At 33.0% G+C, this 20,246-nt stretch overlaps 1 protein-coding gene across 3 annotated transcripts; it reads right to left on the bottom strand.

Annotated features, from left to right (window-relative positions):
• Nucleotides 1-6,237: 6,237 nt before the first annotated feature.
• LOC107951345 (biotin carboxylase 1, chloroplastic) lies at nucleotides 6,238-18,559 on the bottom strand. Of its 3 annotated transcripts, none has more exons than XM_016886357.2 (17): nucleotides 18,199-18,559; nucleotides 18,006-18,075; nucleotides 17,155-17,480; nucleotides 16,072-16,213; nucleotides 15,170-15,268; nucleotides 15,017-15,073; nucleotides 14,309-14,380; nucleotides 13,690-13,779; nucleotides 12,963-13,022; nucleotides 11,227-11,412; nucleotides 11,040-11,132; nucleotides 10,875-10,956; nucleotides 8,108-8,214; nucleotides 7,635-7,710; nucleotides 7,142-7,188; nucleotides 6,977-7,039; nucleotides 6,238-6,489 (listed from the first exon to the last, which is right to left on the bottom strand). In XM_016886357.2, the coding sequence occupies exons 2-17, from the start codon at nucleotides 18,054-18,056 to the stop codon at nucleotides 6,433-6,435; spliced, it is 1,608 nt and encodes a 535-aa protein (XP_016741846.2). In that variant the 5' UTR covers nucleotides 18,057-18,075; nucleotides 18,199-18,559; the 3' UTR covers nucleotides 6,238-6,432. The 3 variants fall into 3 exon arrangements, with proteins under 3 accessions (XP_016741846.2, XP_016741844.2, XP_016741843.2); XM_016886355.2 differs by having other exon boundaries at nucleotides 18,006-18,122; nucleotides 18,199-18,422; XM_016886354.2 differs by having other exon boundaries at nucleotides 18,006-18,118; nucleotides 18,199-18,422.
• Nucleotides 18,560-20,246: the final 1,687 nt, after the last annotated feature.

Raw genomic sequence — 20,246 nt, 5'->3', positions numbered from 1 at the left:
CTTGTAAGAAATAATCTCAACTTAAACGATCTACAGTATCACCTCTCTTCACCGTATTCCACCAACGATGAGCTTCAACGTCGAGTAGGAGCACAGTACAACCTAACTTCTCCTTATCAGTAGAGGACATCAACTCGAGGATCCTCTAAACACTTTCAAGCCTGTATTCTACTATAGTAGAATCGGCTCCTTTCACTGCGGTAAACTCCTTACCACCGAACACCCGCAGATGTTCAAGTGCTAGTCCTCGATTAACAAGTGCATGGTTGGCAGGTGCAGGAGCAGGAGCAGGTTTAGCACCAACAATCCTCTGAAATGCCCCAATCATGGCTTCATCAGAGGGCCAACACCCTCATCAGGTATATTCAATCTACACGGTAACACAGAAGGTGTAGAGGATGTACCATCCCTTGAGCATTCGTATTCACATTCACATGTCTACGAGGCATTTTTGTATCTAATCTAACATACACAAACAAACCAAATGTATGAATGGCGGGGAAATTATCCAAAGCATGTCCCTATAAGAAAACATTTATATAGAGGCAACATGTTTCCAATCTTACCCCAAAATCAAACAAATTCATACAATTTCAATTAGAAGTATCCACATCAAACAATTTAAGTACTAGGAAAATGCTGCCACTTGGGTTTTCGGTACATGGGTTACATAACCCCAACCCGTAAATCGTTAGCTTAGGTCTGAGTGTTAGAGAACTTAGGCTCTAACACCACTAACTTAGGCTCTAATACCACTAAATGAAACACCCCTCACTCAATCCAGTCACTGGACCAGAGTTATAAGACACTATGTCAACATCATAACAATTACACATACACATATAGCATCAAGCAAGAACAATTTTTAATAGTTTAAGCACTTTCAAAGGTGATTGCAACTAGACAAACATTATATGACATTTGAAACAGTATAAATACATGCTTAGAGTCCATTTAGCAAATTTCCAAAGAAAATAATGTAGGCATCGATACACAATAGCAGGTATTGATATTTAGTAAAAATAGGTATCAATACTGAATAGAAAATCGATACCATTCCAGCATTCTATTTTTTCAACTCAATTTCGAACCAAAAATGTTTTATCAATACATAAACAAAGGTATCGTTATTTTTACCCTAAATATTGATACTCCTGAAAGGGTATCGATACAAAATTAAGCTACTATTTTCCCATACATACATTTTAACATCGATGTATCAATACTTAAGCCTCGAGTATCGATACCTCTGTACAAATAAAAAATAACACAACAAAACAGATGACACACTCATACTCAACGATTATTCCTTTCAACATGCATCATTAGACATATTACCAATCATCAAACATTCATAATTATAGATCAAAACAATACCAAAACTCCAAATTCCAAAATCATAATAAACAAATGATAATCAAACAAAATTCTAAACCGTTATTGCCTTTATTCAAAATACCCAAAGTTTCTAACACCACTTACTTAAACTTATTGCCTTGCTAGGATCACTTACTTGGTCGCACCGCTCACATTGAAAACACTACTTGTCTGCAAAGATTTAGTGAGTGTGTAAGCTTAAACAAGCTCATTGAATGTCGAAATAACCACAAAGTATACACAACATCAAAAGTCAAGCAATAGCATACTACAACAAATTCACAACCATATTCTAATCAAGTAAAAATTACATGTTCATGCTTTATTAATTCATAAAAATAGCATATACTCTCACATACAGTTTCACACAATATATCTCATATATAAGTCATTTAATGATAATTTGGCACCTTAAGATTATGAAACATAAAAGTGGGCTTTATCACCACACATTGGATGAACGAATCTCCATCACACCAATAACTTAAAGAGTCTAACATATCCCATAAGTGTAGCATAAAGCTAAACACTCTCCAACATACCAACATGTCCCGATCAATAGAGCTTAGCTCGACATTCTCTTATCTCTCCAATATGTCCTGGGGCCTTAATGTCCAAATCATAACACAAAGGTGAGTATTCACAATCCCTTGGAATGCCAACTATATCCAACAGTTTCAAGAGATCACAAGGCCAAAATATCCACAACTACACATACTTAATTACTGCTTTAGTGCACATCATCATTGTTTATGTTCATCCTTTTACATCACAAACTTGTACACAATGCATGCTTATCGGATTCACATTTAATTGCACTTTAGGTGTCACAACTATGCTCATTAAGCCATCAAATATTTTTTTGCATATGAATACATTAAAATCATACTATCACATACCACATACCGATATTCACTTACTTTACTTGTTACATCAGCATCACATTCCACAGTTCGAGATACATTATGCATATTTTCATAATAAAAAAAGTATAAGAAAAGCTTACACTCGAAACTTAGGATATGACTTTAGGCTACTCCTAAACTCCCAATCAACACTATGAATCACGCATATCAATAGTGACTCTAGATACTCACCAATCACGCTTCCGCTTACAAGCTGAAAGCTCAAACAAGCTTTTCATTGCCTTTAGACTTGCTTATAGTGACTCCTAATTGATCCAACACTTAAAAAACATAACAAAATATTCCAAACTCATCAAAAATAGCCTTGAACACAACCAAATAGCAAGAAATACACAATTCAAGCCTTTCCTTTTTCACTATCGAAAACTTGCTAGTTTTGTCGAAATTGCAGTTTTGACATTCTAATCCTGCTTTTGATCCTCAATTTTGATTCCAAACATCTTAAATATCATTTAATTTCATAACTAAACCATTAATTTCACCTAAATCCATGGTCCTAAATTTTTAAAAAAACTGAAGCTTTTCAAGAACATGAAAAAATGGGAAGAAGCTTGGTTCTTAAAATTTTGGTTATGAATTATCAAATTGAAGTAAAATCCCTTCTAATTAGGTTATAATGAATCAAAAATCACTTTGAAATCATGGGTTTACTTAAAATTACGAGATTTGTCATTTTTGAATCCAAGTATACTTTTAAAACACCAAATCTAAATATAATTGTTTTAAACTCGATTTGAATTAAAAATAATTTTTATTTAACCTCAGGAAATCAAAATATTACCTTGATTTGATGAAAACAATGATCTATAGCTCTAATTTGGGATTTCAACTAAAGAAGAATAATGGCAGATTTGGGGAAGAAATCACGTTTTTTGTTTGAAATTGGGGGTTGTTTTGGTGATTAGGGAGTTAATAAATCTAAAGGAATGAATTGATTTTGTTAAAACTCTCTGATTTTAGGTTTTTTGAAAACTATGAATATTTTGGGGTTTGAAAGAAGAGGAAGAAGTGAATGTCTATGTAGGATAGCATTTTTCAAAAATTGGGCAATTTGCTCTTTTAGTCACTTAATGACCATACTACACTTGAAAGATTGAAAGAAATTACTACCCAAGTGTGTGTATGAAGAACAAAAAGAATAACAAAGAAAAGATTGGATTTATGTACAATTGACTTTGCAAACTTATTTATTGTCTTCAATGTGGAGCCCTTGAATTGTATTTATGTCCTCTAACTACTTTGGATTCGTTAAACTTGGATTAGAGCCATTGCAGCGATAAATTCAAGCACTAATTGCAATTTGCAGGGAACTTGTAACAATGCAACTTCACTTGTATTGGTAGAACTCTTTAAAAATCTGACCACTTGAGCTTGTTGTATCGCTACAAATGGACTTGTGTCGACACAAGTATCAGGGTTTCAAGAAAAGGGACTTGTGGCGATACATCGTAGCATTTGTATCGGTAGAAGGTGTAAGAGAATTCTTGAATGCTTACTATCAACCTTGTTTTGGTAGAAATTTCCATGGTTATCGGTAGAAATTAAGTTGTATTGGTACATTAGCTCTTTTGTACCAATAAAAGTTGTTGAAGATTTTGGGGTGCTTACTGACTTACTTGTATCGATAGAACTGTCACAATCTTTGTGAAAATGATTTTGAGAGTATATTTACCATAGTGTTTTGAAAAATCAAATGCATGAAATATATTTAAAAACATGTTGAACAATTTTATGAGTTTTATAGTACTTAAAAATAATTTTTTAACGTTGCATCATAAATCGGAAATTCGACTAGAGAGAATTTATAATTTAATTTTGTTATATCAAAACATTTGAAAGATAAAGCTAACAATATAGATTTGATTTTTTTTTTTAAATAGTTTTGTTTTTATTGGTTAGGCAAAACTTTCAGGCATCTTAGTAATATAAATATATATATGTGTGTGATTATTAGCATTTATATATTAATATTGTATTCATATTATTTTTCATATCATGCATGTTTTAGTTATTTTCTTATGTTAACTTTTTGTCATATCCTTTTTCATCTATTGTTGTAATAGTTTTGAATAATAATTTGATTTTAACTCTAAATTCATTTATTTAAGATACTAAATTATATAAAATATATATTTAAATAGGTTATCATACTGACCAATTTAGGAAATAATTTGAAATGTTACTTTTAGAGTAGTTGATTCACACTATACTTGTCTATGAGTAGGACATGGATAAGGAATTTTTTATCTCAAGTCAGGCTAAAACGGCCCAAATCTAAGTTAAATAGTTAAATATTTTAAATTTTAAATTTAATTAAAATAATATAAATTAATATGATTTTTTTTAATATTTAAACAATAAAATGAATCAACAAGTTTGATTGCCCTGAAAATAGGCCTAGATTTGAATTTTTTTTTAAATCGAGTCACGTATGATCGGCCCATGAATAGCTATAATCTACACTCCACATGTTAATATAGGTCAATTTAAAACTCATGTAGCATGAAAAAAGGTTAAAAGTAAATTTATTTTATTAATTTTTAATTTGTATTTGGCTAAATGCTTAAATAAGAACCGGTTACACATTTAAGGGTAAAACCTTTCAACTTGTTCAAATATAAGCCTAACCTTTTCAAATTTGTTCACATTAGGGCGTATAACTCACTTAGGCCGCGCGTGAAAAACACATGCTTTAAAAAAACTTATATGGCAAGAACTTGATGACATGACAAGCTGAGTTTAATTATTGATAGGTAAAAAATATAAATTAAAAGAAAAAAACATAAAAACAATAATCCCTTTAATTTAAAAAGAACTTAAAAGTCAACCCTTTTAGTCAAGTAAAAAAAATCAGCTTTCTCATTTTGTTTGTCGACCCCCTTTCTATGAACAAAAGAAGTCCTGAAACAAATTAGTCAAAATTGAAAGGAAACTTCAGCAAGAAGACTATGAAAGGAGAATGATTAGCATGTACATATTTTGAGAAGATATTTGGGATTTTTTTTTTCTTTAAAGTTTATTTCTTTTGAACAACATTTGATTCAAAGTTACATGATTACTTTTTAAAGTTATTTTATTCAAAGATGTGTATTTAATATTTTATTTTATTTGTGTATTTGGCTACTTGTAAATATTGATGCTTTTAAACGGCAATTTCAGATTATTTTTTTGAGGAATCGATACTAGAAAAAGTTGAAAGTCATTTTTAGCTCTGCCGCCTCCCAAAGGGTTTTCTCAAGTTAGTCTTCAAACATTTAGCAGCCAACAGAAAAAAAGAAGCCTGCCATGAAAAAAAAAGACTGCATTGAAGATGGAAATTAACAATCCAAACTTAAAGATATTTGAGACATTGATGCAAATGGCTTCTCTTGGATAACAATATAAGTTATAATTCTACTATTTCTTTATTTTGATTCAAATCATTTTTGAAAAATTTAGGCTCTTGCCCAATATTCAAGTATTTGGGTTTTTTTCAAAGTTGAAGGTGGAAACATATATGGATTACTTTTTCTTATTTTAATTTTTTTTAATCTCCATAAATTTCATGTTGAAAATAATTAACTAAAAAAGATTATATATAATAATTATTAAATGTCAAATCATCATGTTTTCTCAAAACGAAAAAAGACTCTCGTGCGTGTATAAGTGGACGTTTAAATGAACAATACCCCTTAGGTAAGCATTTAACCTTCGAATTTTTTGTGGCTTAACTGAAAGTGTTGATGTACATGCATCATAGAAAAGGTTAAAATTTTTATATTTTTAGATAATATATTTATTTTCATATTGGATTAATCAAACTCCTTTTATTTCTTTTTTGTTAAGAAAGAAATGCATTTTCTATTACATTTATTTTATTTTCGGTATTGCCATATGTTGGTTGATGACAAACAGCACGGTCACGACTACTGAATCATCGCAAACAGGGAACAGAGAAACTAAAATTTCCAAATTTAGTCATTAATTCTGATAGTTTTTAACCGCAAGACGAATGTATGCGTATCAACGGTTTCTACTCACCATTATGCAAACATTACAACACTGAAATCAAAGAGTGGATTATCAAAATTTCAAACAATTTTCTCAGTGCATGAATCATTACACAAGTTGCAAATAAACCATCTTTGATCTAAGCAGTTGCACTTGTTAATTCTTTGGTTGGGCTTGCTACTAACATTTTCTGTGGCTGCAGGCACCAAAAAGAAAAAGAAAAAACAATGAAGAGGGTAAGCTCTTTCATTAATAAATCAAAATGCCTAATACAGAATTACTAATTCAATTTTATGTTGCACAAGAATCATCATGAAAATAAAACACAATTCCTATAAAAGTTTCTGCTAGTACAGATTGACCAATCTCGATGTTCTCCCCAATTGTTGTGGTGCATAAAAATGTATGGCTTTGTTTTATGCAAAACAACTAACCACTATGCTCTAGTTTTAGCTAAGATTCAAGAGGATTGAAGAATGACTAATAATGTGAAACGAAACAGAGCCCCCCTGATTTTGTAAAATTGTTACAACAGAAATTAAGAAATGGCCCACACACCATTAACACCAAATGCAAAACCTTCAACTAAACCAAATTATCAACTGATATATATTCAGCATCCTAAATGCAAAATCTTAAGTTATTAAAAGGTACGTTCTTAATAAAGTAAATCAATTACTTACTGCTGCCAACTCTTCTTCATGTTTTGGAATGAAAGCAGTGTCAACTATTCCGTTTCTGAAGTCCTGTTAAGTGTATCATGTTCAATTAGATTAAACAATTATGAACCTCAGCATATTCACCCACTAAACATACACATCCCACATTCAAAAGATAGCACCACCAACCTCAATATCAAGGATGAGTTTATGGTATTCAATTGTTGTAGGAACCCCTGAAACAAAAGGTATGGATTAGGAGATTGCTTGAGGGATAGACTTTTTCTTGAAAATAAAATTCGGCTGAATAGAAAAAATAGAGAAACTCCTTTGGAACATGCATATTCAATTACATACAAATACAATACGAGGAAGACGTTTTCTTGATAGAAAGATTATACAGGAAAAAAGAAAATCGAGCAACTCCTTCGGCACAAGCATATTCAGTTACATGCGTTAGCACCAACTGAAACAACAGGAGTCAAACTGACAATGGTGTCAGCTGCTCATTCAAATGGATATACAAAGTTACTTTTCTTCTGGTTGAAGGGATTTCTCCCAAAGTTCCATAGAACCTCAAATATGTGAAAGTGTAAAAGAATTTACCAAAGAAAAACAAAAGTAAATGATAGAAATAGTACAGCACAACGAACAAAGTCCACTCTTGGACAATAATTAGTACCTGTAATTACAGTGTCATCAAGAGCCCTTTTCATGCGCTCAATTGCTTTTTCCCTTGTTGGAGCCCATACAATAAGCTAAAACAGATAAACATAGAACAATGTCAAAGCTAAAGTTCGCATTTTAGTGAAGCGGCCCAGAAAATTATAAAACTGCATACAAAGGAACTGCAGCAGCACCTTGCAACATGAATCAAAAAATGTATGCGGTTCCACATAAAACTTTGCTTCATGTTTTACTATGTAAAGAATAACCTTAACAAAGTCCAAAACTTAATGCAGTTTACTGTACACACCTTGACATAGGTAATTTATGGTATTCTTATTACTCTTTAAAAGAAAAGGAAAAAAAGATTTAAAATTCTCCTCTTCCAAAACAAACATTCTTGGACCTTCAAGGACTTTAAATCGAGCAGCTCATACATGCATAACCTTACAAGTCATAAACTTGAATAGCATAAGAAATATTACAAACCTTTCCAAGTAATGAATCATAGCTTGGAGGAACTACATAATCAGAATAAACATGGCTATCCATTCGAACAAATGGGCCTCCAGATGGCAAGTACGATGTTATTCTCCCTGTCATTGGAAAAGCACAGGATTTTTTTTACAATATCAAAATACTATACCAAGCATTCCATTTCTTCTCAATCCTTTCAGTTATTTGAAAACCTCAAGGAAATTGAGCATAAATTTCAAAATATAAAAAATAATAATAAAAGAAACTATATATCCTATAATGTTAAAAGAAGAAGATTACATCTAATAAAGTTGGCACTTGGCAAAAAGAAAAAAAAAGCACCTGCAAGATTGAATGATACCAGTATAGAAGAACAAGGGAAATTTTTTTAATAAAATGAAACAACATAAAGGTTCTGATGATGGTTGTTAATATCAGGTAAAGCATTGGGGGAATTGTCTTTCAATGCAGTAGCCTCCTATCTATTTATATTAGAATACTACGTGGAAAGAACTATAATATCCCTTATCCAGAATAGTGTACAAATATATCTTATTATAGAACCAAGTATTGGTAAACAAATCTAATAGTTGGTCTTGGTGCATAGGTCTCATAGATCGTCAACAAATCACATTCTGCAAAAGTTCATTAACTAGATGACAATCCACATCAACATGTTTAGTTCTTTCATAAAACACTGGATTTTGGCTACATGAAGAGTTGCTTGGTAATTACAATTACCAAGGGATGACCAGAAGACAAGAAGTGACTTTTCTTTTATCATTACAATATTGTGGGAGGAAAGGAGATGATGGAGTTTGAACCTGTGTCATATAGGTACCAGACAGAAGACAGTGACTTTATCAGCAAATGAATATTCCAAATCCCTTCAATAGTAGAAAGCTCCACAAGTTTATTGTCATGGGGCTCTAGCTCAAAACGGTACTCCTCTTACCTGTCTATTGTCCAATTCTTCTCATCCAAAATCTTTCCTTCTCGATTATGGTGCTAATGACTATATGATAAGTACTAATTTGTTATCCATCCTTTTATTAACAACTTTGTTACCCACTGGCACTAGCGCTTCACAGCCTAGTTCTTTACTTTCCCCATTTTCTATTTAATACATACCTCAGTTTTCCTTTTCCTTTCATCCCATCTATTAGTAAGCAAACCAAAACACCAAATTGTTGTTACCTTCCTTGATTCTAATATTATCCAGGATTTGTGGAAAAAAATATCGGAGATGGGGAGAATTAAATGGGCTCTACTATTTTGATCTATTGCAACTTTTTGCATGTCAGTGTTGCTTCCACCATTTCAGTTTTCATTGTCATCTTGGTCACCCATCTTTGGAGAAGATGAAGCAGTGGATTCTAGACTTAGTCGTGTTGTCTTCAGTAACAGTCGAGTTAGTTGGGAAACCATCATTGTAGTTGATTTGGTCCCCTACTTCAATAAACAAGCTCAAAATTCCTTTATGATAGTCCATTCAGCTGTTTGACATCCCTGTTATGTTACCTCCAAATTGGGATTTCATAACTTACCTTTGCAAATGATTTTTTTCGTGTTCCGCATTTTTATCGATCAAAGATCCTCTGAGGTGTTCTCAATTTCATGTCCCTTTCATGCTGAAATTAATCTCAATTTACTGTCTATTCAAGTACTTCACAATGATGATGCTCGAGTATTCTCTAACTCCTTCAGTTCCTCCATGCAAGAGCATGGTCTGATTCATCAGTTGTAGGGGCCACAACAGGAAGAAAGAAAAAAGGTTACACATTGTTTATCATATCAAATGCATTTTCCTAAACATTTTGGATTGATGGGTTACTTAAACCATGTTATTTGATTAGTCGAATGCCTTCTTCAGTTCTCAATGGTCAATCTTCTCATTCTGACATTAATCTCAATTTACTCTCTCTATTCGAGTACTTCATGCTCAAGAGTCGTTTGCAATTTCATGCTGAAATTAATCTCAATTTAATCTCACTATTCGAGTACTTCACAATGATAACACTCAGGAGTATTCTCTAACTCCAATTACTTCATGCAAGAGCATAGTCTGATTCATTAATAAAATGCCTTCTTCAGTTCTCAATGACCAATCTTCTCATTCTGTACTTTGTTCTTCTATAGCAAACCTTCTTATTTCCTCGAATCTTTGGTTGTGTCATTTGTTCAACTTTCACTGGGTCAGGAAAAATCGGATAATTGATCTATTATTTGTATATTTTTAGGATGCTGGTCTTATAATCTAGTTTTGAATAAATGCTGATGTTACTTCAGTTGAAGAGCTCTATACTATAATTCTTACACCTTTACCTGTTGAGCCCAATCCTATTGCTTCTACTCTACAAAATACAGGTCACTCTTTAAGTCCTGATTATATCTTGTCCTAACTAGAAGGAATACACCAGATGCACCATCAAGCAACAGAGAGCCTCCTTCAAATACATGAACACAATCCAGTCCTCCAACAAATTTCTAGTCATCAAATTCTTCTCTGTATTGTCCTAATGGTTTATATCTTCCTATTATTGTTTGGAAGGGTAAATACTCAGCCCAGCTTGCACAGCTCTCGTACCATGTTAATGATGGAGAACTGGGGGAAAAGTAGTCTACCAATGTGATGGGCTCCAAAATATTTATGTTAGAACATTATGTACAAAGGACCAAAATATCCAATAAAATACTTATCGTAGCAATTCTTAAAAAAGAGACCATTGCAACAATAATTTGCACACAAACAGATAAAAAAAATACAATAAACACATACCTGGTCCGGGTCTGAACCCTTTAAATGCATCTTCTGCATTGATACGACATTCAATGGAATGCCCTCTGAGCACAATATCTTCCTGCAAATTATAATTTATGAGCAGTTGAATACATTGTGTTCTATGGTCCAAAGTATTTCACTTAACCTTTTGCATTTCAATACCTGTTTGTAGCGCAGTTTTTCCCCCATAGCTACACGAATTTGTTCTTCAATCAAGTCAACAGAGGAAATCATTTCAGTTACAGGATGCTCCACCTGAGTTTATTTGATGAAAATACACATTTAGCAGCACTTCTAATTAATCTGCTAATAGGTAATGCATGAATCAGAGTCCCCAATCCTTATTGACCTGGATTCTAGTGTTCATTTCCATGAAGTAGAAGGAACCTCTTTCATCCAATAGGAACTCAACAGTTCCTACACCAATGTAACCAATAGATGCTGCTGCAGCTACTGCTGCATCACCCATGGCCTTCCGCAACTCTGGTGTCAATGCTGGAGAAGGAGCCTCTTCAAGAAGTTTTTGATTACGTCTCTGTATAGAAGTCACATTCAACAACATTTTATATCAGTAAGCTAGTTACCTGTTCAAATAATAAAGGGAAATAAAGCAACAGCAATAGAGAACATTGTGCTGCTAAAAGTTCAATTAAATTTTAGCACATTACATCTTGCAGCAAATATTTGAGAAATAGCCACTAGCCTAGTAGCCTTTGTAAGCATTTTTGCTCCTCCTAACATAAGGATACAATATTTGGAAGTTATTATCATGAGAAAGATGCTTTAATTACCAACACAAATTAGTGATCAGACCTGTTTGATTCATTGTGATGAACCCATGAAAAGTTCAACTTATTTGTTTTCATACTTATAACTTTAGTGCTAATCATAAAGGTTTTTTTTTTAAACTTCAGCTATTTTCCTCTAGAGGGGGAGATCCAATTTATGCACCCAAGGGTTAGCTTGTCAAGCTTAGCTTATTTTTGGTGCTTCCAGGAGTAAACTTTTCCCTTGAGTTCAAATCAGCATCTAATCTCCATTTAGTTGTTATTTTTGACAACTTGCATTTACCTTCTATGATGTTGGAATAATATATGTTGAAATACTATAAGAGAGGACTATATTTGTTAAAACAAAGCAAAGGTTAAGGAGAAACATCAATGGTTGGTTCCATATTGAGAGGAAAAACGAAATTCATCATTGGCTTAGACGTGTCTACTCATATCTGGATGTGTCCAGCAGTGTCTTGACCATGTTTTCAACTGTGTCTGATTTTCTTTTACGAGTCCTCACATGTCCAACATGTATTCTGCTGTGACCATGTTGGACTTGTAGAAGGATCTGTGCTTCATACTCAAGCACTCATAAGTGAGACATTGAATTTCATATGCTCTAGTAAACTTTGTAGTAGGAATCCTATCTCTAGTAGAGTTAATCCTCAAGAACCATTACAACTGAAATCATCATATTTCAAGATGGGTTTAACATATTACATTTTGAGTGTTTTAGTTTATTAAGGAATGGATGCCAAGAATCACTCGTTTTCATTCAAAGAAAAATCACATCCCCTTTTTTATGACTATCAAACCAAATTCTTGCCCCAAAGTACCCATCAATTTCCACCAGACAAATCCCTCAATTAACCAATAAATCCTAATTCCTAATATTATTGCCTTCCAGAATTTCATGCAAACCTTTTTTCCTTCAGTTTCAGCAATTTTTTAAGATAAATTTCAATTGCTACAAACCTGGTCTGATTCTTAAACGTTAAAAATAATTCCTATAATAGCCACAAGTCTTAAGATCCCTAGTTTTCTGACCCTATTACACCATACATATAAGTAGGCATATCTTTTCAAATATTTTATGTCCCACATTACAAAGAGTTTGGAACTGAGAAGCTTTAACAAATACTCTAAATGAGTAGCTAAAGATGGTTTTGCCTTTCCACAGAACTTCAGCCTTCAAGTTGAGTAGGCTTTTTCTTTCTTTTCTTTTTTTTTGAAGGTTAAAAGTGATTCCTTTATGAATTGATTTGCTAAAACAAGATGCAGCAAAGTTCTGGGCTAAGCATGGTTATAGTACCTGGATGCTGCAGTCTCGCTCACCAAAGTGAACAACATTACCATATTTATCCGCAAGAACCTGCAAAACCATACCACATAACATAGGAAAATCAAAAACTTGCATGGAGTCTATATTCTATAACAGAGAACACGTGAAGCAAAGGACACTATGGCTTAAACACAGATCAGTAAGCAACGCATGCCACAAATCTTCCAACAGTGAAGGCTAAGGAAAACACAGTATTATTGACGCAGGAATTTTATTTATATTATAATATTTTATTATTTTAGTTTATCTTGTAATATTTATTTTAAGTATTAGATATATTACAGACGGCTAGGGTTATTAGTTGTCTTAAGTATTTAAACCTAGGGCTTGGAATAAAACTTTGTTTGCAAGAAAGCCTAATAACTTTACATGCAACAAAGAAAGTCTAAATAAGTTGTAGGCTTTACAGCCATGATTATTATTCAGATTCTTTTCTTTGAATTAATAGAAAAACTAGAGGTTTTTTATAACCTAAGTTTTCTAGAGTTTATCTTTTCTATTTCTTTGTTTACTGCTGTTTTTTTCCCCTAAACCACAACAATTATCCTAGCACAAATACTGTCACAAATTATATGATGTCACCACAAAAACATTTTAGCTGTTAAGAAAAACTACATCAGTATGCTCTCCAGATTTACATTCTTAAGAGTGATTCAAGCCCACAACGAGGAGGGAACTTGTAGCACAGACAAATAACCTGGAACTCAATGTGCCTTGGATTTTGGATGTACTTCTCCAAATAAACTCCATCATTTCCAAATGCAGCTGCAGCTTCACTTTTGGCTTGCTGTAATGTGTAGAAATTAAATTAAAACTGAGAGCAGATACACTTCAGTTAGATAATGCATGCTCCAATCTTTTCGGAGAACATTCATTTCTACCTCAAAGGGATATAACCAGCATTTTAGAGTATATGTAAAAAAAAATAAGTAAAAACTTTGTCACATAGAGAATAAAAGATGGGTCAAGAAATTATGTGAAAAGAAAAAAATTGGAAGTAATTGTTTAGTAGATTAAAGAAACACTCCTGAGTAAACAGTGGTGCCTTCAAGCAAGTAAACAAACCTACATTATTTCCCTACTTTCCATTTTTCTCTCTTATCAACAAAAACCGATCCAAACCGAAGTCCATTTAAAAATCAAATCAGGAAAAGGATGTATTCCATATTCACATCAGTTATGCTCTACCCCAGGCAGACAAATAGAAAAGCAGATATGAATCAAATGACCATCCAATAATGACATAAATTACATAAAACTGACTTCCAAAGAGAGATCTGTGAAATAATTAAAGCGACTCGTATTTGAAGTAATACCTGCAGTAACTTCACAAACTCATCAGGCTCTTTAGCAAGACGCATTCCACGCCCTCCACCACCGGCTGTGGCCTTGAATATATAAAAGAATAAAAATTAATGACCAACACAGATTTCAATGCAGTTTCACAAACAATGGTACCCTCTTGACATTCAAAATCATATTTCATAGCTGTCTTTTGATAACAGTGCCAGAAAAAGAATACAAGATATTCACTGCATCCCTTAACAAAAACCACTATTGAACCACTACAATTCTAGGAGCAATAAAATGAACACCTAATAATTTTCAAATGGCAATCAATAGAAGATATTAGATTTTGTAATGATTTTCAAGAAGTTACAGCCAGAGAAAAAGAAAAGTTTATGAACTCTATGCTAGGATAGGACTCAAAAATCTTTTTTTTTTTTTTTTGAAAAAAAAAGGGAATGCCTCCATTATTATTCCTCGATCTGCTTTACATAGATGTCTTATCTTCCTAATATAGGCTTTTAGGCCGATTTTCCTGTCAGCATGCATGTCTGCTAGATTGTTTCTTTTTAACACTTAATCTTGGAACTAACCAGAAAATATGAAATTTTAATCTAAAGTTTCTAAACAAAGCATAAGTAGAATAGCAAAAAGGTGCACCAAATTCGCATGTTCAGTTGGTAAATTAAACTGACACTGTAGAACATAAATTGATTGCTGAGGAGCAAAATAATCACCTTGATCATCACAGGAAAGCCAATCTCATGGGCAAGCTTGATTGCTTCCTCTGTACTCTTTAGAAAACAGAAAGTTAACAAAAGAACTGTAAACTGACAATATGAATACTATGTTTGAGCTGCATAAACATTTATTTACCCAAAATATAATACCTGTAACAATCCATCACTTCCCGGAACAGTAGGAACACCCGCGTTCTTCATTGTTTCTCGTGCAGTTGATTTGTCACCCATAACACGAATACTGTCAGGCTGCCCAAGCATAGCCAGAATTTATTCTTTACATTAGGGCTGAGGATGAGCTAAAACCAAAAAGTATCCAAGCTGAACAAATGAGCTAAAGAATTTCATGAAGGTTTAGTTTAAAACTCATCAAACTTATTAGCAAAAAGAATTAAAAGAAAAAGAATCTGGCCACAGTAAACAAGTCTTGGAGATAAAATTTCTAGTGACCTCATGAAGTAGCAGACATATCTCACAAATTGAAAAGCAATCTGCTTGCCATACAGAATTATTTTGCAGTGATGAATTGAAACTAAATGCTGCAAGCAAGCAACTCCAACGAAGAAAGATAGGCTAAAATAACTGCACAAAACTGAGTCAAAATACTGCAGCAAATTCAGATTAGCGAACATTCAGGATGAGGAAACAAGCAAAGAGATATATCATCTCACGAGTGGATCTATGAGCTGCACTCACATATAGCTAACTGAAATTTTGAAGTAATTAAAATGTATGTTCAGAAGAAATTTTGCTTTTCTATGCTCAGTATCAATTTTAAACATCTAAAAACACTTTGGTATTTAGGTAGCTCGTATTAGCCAATGGCTAATGGCCCTCTAAGGAATCCAATATGAGTACCAAAACTAACTTCACCAGCCCCAATAGAAAGCACAGGTTGCAACTCTATATATCAATATGTTATCCACCATTATGCACATTCGTTACTTTTGAGCGGGAAAATGCCATACTGAATACTCCAATCAATTAGGGGAAAAAAACTAGTTTTCCAATAATAAAATTATTGTCAAATCACTTGACAGTTGTGTACTTACGTTAGGCCCAATAAAGTTGATCCTGTGATCTCTGCACATTTCTACAAAAACCGCATTCTCAGCAAGGAAACCATACCCAGGATGAAGCATAGTACAGTTACGGCTAATTGCAGCAGATAGGACATTTGGAATCAATAAATACCTGAACAAAACACAGCCAAACATACAAATTGAGCTGTTATCATAATCAAACTGAATAAATACACAAACCCTAAGCACAAAAGCATGCTTTGGTATGCTTGCAATACAGAATACAAAAACATAGATAAGGATTATAAAAGCAGAGAATGAACTCAAAACATGTGCATTAAAGAAAAAGAACATAGAGATGGCTTATATATGCTCGATAATATATGCCTATGGAAGTGGAAACAATCTAAATAGAATTTATACTTGATTCTTCAAGTAAAGACAACAAAAATACACTTCATGATTTGTATAAATGGTCTTTTTTGGCCTTGTACATATTTTCAAATTTCAATTGAATACAAAATGAAATTAAGCTTCCTACTCTTAAAAGAAGAAAAGAAGGTTGTAAACTTTACCAGAATTCAAACTTAACTAGATTCACATTTTTTAGCCCAAAATATATTTGGAAATAATTTAAAACTTAACACTGTTGCTATTAGTACACATAAATAGACCTCGCCAAGGCTTTAACACAGGGCAGAGGTGATAAAAGAGAACAGCCAAAATGATAAGAACCTTCCAAATTCCATTGAATTGTTACATGCAAATTATTTCCAGTTAAATCTTCATAAGACTTTCGGTACTTCTTCATGTATTATAGCTAGTTGAAACTTATCTAACAGATATAATTTAAATCAGTCTTTTTCAAGCACTATAGCTAGTTGAAACTTATCCAACAGAACAATTTAACACAGTGTTTTCATAGTGTAATTGCTTCAGTCCCCTTCTTTCTTAATCTCCAAACTACATATCTCTAACTCAATGAACAAATAAAGATTAAATGAGGAGCATCTAACAAGACAAATTTCATAACAAACTTTGATGTAAAAGCTAAGACAATTATAATAGAAAAATAACAAGGAAACCATAGATGCTCAAGATATGACTACTTACGATTGACTGCTTGGTGCTTCGCCTATGCAAACTGATTCATCAGCCAGCTTCACATGAAGTGCATCCTTATCAATTGTAGAGTAAACAGCAACACATGGTATTCCCATCTCATGAGCTGTTCGGATAACACGAACAGCAATTTCTCCTCTATTTGCCACCAAAATTTTCTCAGCACGGCATTTAGCACCAAGAGCTACTCCACACCTGCTAGATTTACATTTAACTTGGGTTGACTGAGCTTTCTGCCTAGGAAAGTTGATCCTGCTTCCCACCATAAAGGTACACTGGGAACTCCTAATAACTCTACTTCTCCCCAAGAATAAGCCCTTCAATAGGAGAATCCATGATATTAGCTATATATCATAATAAAGTAACTCGTAACTTTGATTAACGATATGTTTAAAGTTTATCCCTCTATTAGAGGCATCGTAGAGATGTCTGCAATCGATCAAATAGCTCTTAGGATTTAATGCATGTGATTGATAAGTTTCATTAGCACTTTGTGGAAAATCATTAGATATGAATACGTTAGATACTTGCGATTCGATAGCGAGTGTAAAATAGCATCTCCCCAAAAGAGCATGCTCTTTTTTACCACCAGATAAAGAAAATATGTTGTTGGGAGCAAAGGGATTGAGGAATTACCCATACGTAAAATCACAATAAGCATTTAACGGGGCATCGGAGCTTTGGAAGATTTCGTCCTAGGAAACTAGAAAACATCGGAGCATTGCCGGAATTCAATCTAGGAATCTATACCCAATTTCTAAAACTGTATAGAAGAAAGAATCTAGCATCCAGCAGAAGGAACAAAGAAAAAATTATGATGCGAAAAGAGAAGGGAGACTTACAGGAGGTGATGTGACCGATTTGCACATAGTCAGTGAAGCATCCATTGCCATTGAGAAAAACAGAAAATGCCTACAATAGCAAATACCCATTTAAGCCAAAGCTTCAGTGCTACCTGTCTAAGCATAAATAAATAAATAAATAAAAACCAGATAGATCTAATGAAACACAATTTAAAGAAAGAAAGAAAGATACCAAGCTTGACGTGAACAAGAATCAGAGCAATGTAGTGAGACAGGGAGATGGGGAAATAGAGAGAAGAGAGAGATATAGAGAAGTTGTCGATGGAAACGAGGCAAGTGATTTATTGAATGCTCCGCCTAAATGGTTGGGGTTGTCACTCATCAGGCATATAAGCCCGGCTCCATCTATTAGCAGTCATAGACCTTTCCCTATGGTTCTATCTCTACTGTTGGGTCCATTCCTCCAATGTTTTCATTCCACGTTTGTATCTCACAATTGTCAGCACCCACTTAGCACTATTTCGATTAGGGCCGGAAAAAGGAAAAACAGCTCGACTCATGCCCATAACAAGTTTTTTTCTTTTTCTTTTTTTCTTTTACTTTTGAAAATCGTCGGGCAGGTTGGACCTTTTTATTAAGATTTACGGGTCAGGGTCATAGTTGGCTTTACTTAAATTTGTCTCAGCTGTCGCTATATTTATTAAAAGTTTTGTATTTAAAAATTTTTATTTAAGTAATTAAATTATTAAAATTAATGATACATTACTTTATTTGTTTGTAATGTTTATATTAATATTTTTTTATTTAAATATTTTCATGAAATAGATTTGAATGATACAAATTTGTAAATTAAAATTCAAAATGTTTTTTCTCTAATCTCCACCACTGACCATCAAATCAACTTGGATCTAAAATATGTTCTACTCGTTAAAGAGTACCGATTCACCATGTCGATCATTGAATCGTTGTTTGAAGCTCGCTAGTGGAACTTTAAAAAAAATTAATAATCTAATGACTTAAATAAAAACTTTTGAATAATTTAACGACTTAATTCAAACATTTGAATAGTTTAGTGACCAAATTGTAAATTTGTTTAGTTAAGTGACCAAAACGAAAACTTATCCATAATTTGTGACTAATAATATAATTCACCCTTTATTAAAATATTCTTATATTAATTTTATAATAATTTATATTATAATTTTATAAATATATTCATATCTTTCATATGATTTTTATAAAATTTTAAATATATTATATATTCCATTTAACTTTCTAAAAATTAGAATTAATTCTTTTCTTTATTCTACCAAAAAAAAAGCCATGAATAGTTAATTACTCAAGTCTGCTCTCAAAGTAGCACAATTTCATCTAGCAATGTCTAGGGTTTTACGATTGGGTTTCTACTCGTGATAATATTTCTTTCGGCGAACAAGGAAGTTTTCTATAAAAAAGAAGATACTTTGAGTAGCGGTTATAAAAACTGATTTTGTTAAGATCAAAATCTCGATTATAAATGGGAATAGCTGAAATTGCTGAAGCACGGTAGATATGTCACAAATGGAGAATGAGTTGGCAAATTTAAGCCTTGACAAGGAAAAGGATGAAGGCATGCAATTTGCAACGGAGGCTAGACCACAAAGATTGTTATACGAATTGTGCTTAGTTGCATTCTACCTCGTAACGAGTGTGGTTCACTTTCCTACAATGAAGAATACGATGGCTAATTTATGGCACTTGTTGGGGGGAATTCAGATATCTGACCTAGGTGAGAAACATTATGTTTTCTGATTCTTTTATGAGGTAGATATGGAACGGATGATGAGTGGAACGCCATAGCCTTTCAATAACCATCTCCTTTTGCTTCATAGACTAAAAGATGGCAAAGATCCGAATTTAGTATCGTTGGTGTATGCTGATTTCTGGGTGCAAGTTCATGATTTTCGACTGGGTTCCTTTTCTGATTATGTGATGCAATAATTCGGGATTTTGCTAGTAAATTTCTAGAACACGATACAAAGTAGCTTAATCAAGGATTTAGAAACTTTGTATGCATCATGGTTCAAATAGATATTAGAAAGCTCTTGAAGAGGAAGAAAAAAAATTTTGATTTTCCAGTCAGATTCGATTTATATGAAATTCTGATATGAAAAACTATCCTTATTTTGCTTTCTTTATGGATGTTTGGGGCATGGAGACAGATTTTGCCGAAAAAGGATTAATCTAGGGTTGAAAGAAGTGGAATATGGATAGGATGTATTATTAAGGGCACAACCAAGA

Source organism: Gossypium hirsutum, chromosome A02 (assembly GCF_007990345.1).
Source record: "Gossypium hirsutum isolate 1008001.06 chromosome A02, Gossypium_hirsutum_v2.1, whole genome shotgun sequence".
Lineage (NCBI taxonomy): Eukaryota > Viridiplantae > Streptophyta > Magnoliopsida > Malvales > Malvaceae > Gossypium > Gossypium hirsutum.
Note: the sequence above shows the minus strand (reverse complement) of the source record. Positions and strands in the feature narration are given on the sequence as shown.

Bases quoted from the DNA above. Each gene is read 5' to 3' on its own strand.
- LOC107951345 (XM_016886355.2), bottom strand. From the start codon at position 18,095: ATGGGTATTTGCTATTGTAGGCATTTTCTGTTTTTCTCAATGGCAATG. The intron at 11,413-12,962 runs GTACTATAACCA...ACTTCTATACAG, and splicing joins AGCGAGACTGCAGCATCCAG to AGACGTAATCAAAAACTTCT. The intron at 11,133-11,226 runs GTCAATAAGGAT...AAATAAACTCAG, and splicing joins AAATGAACACTAGAATCCAG to GTGGAGCATCCTGTAACTGA.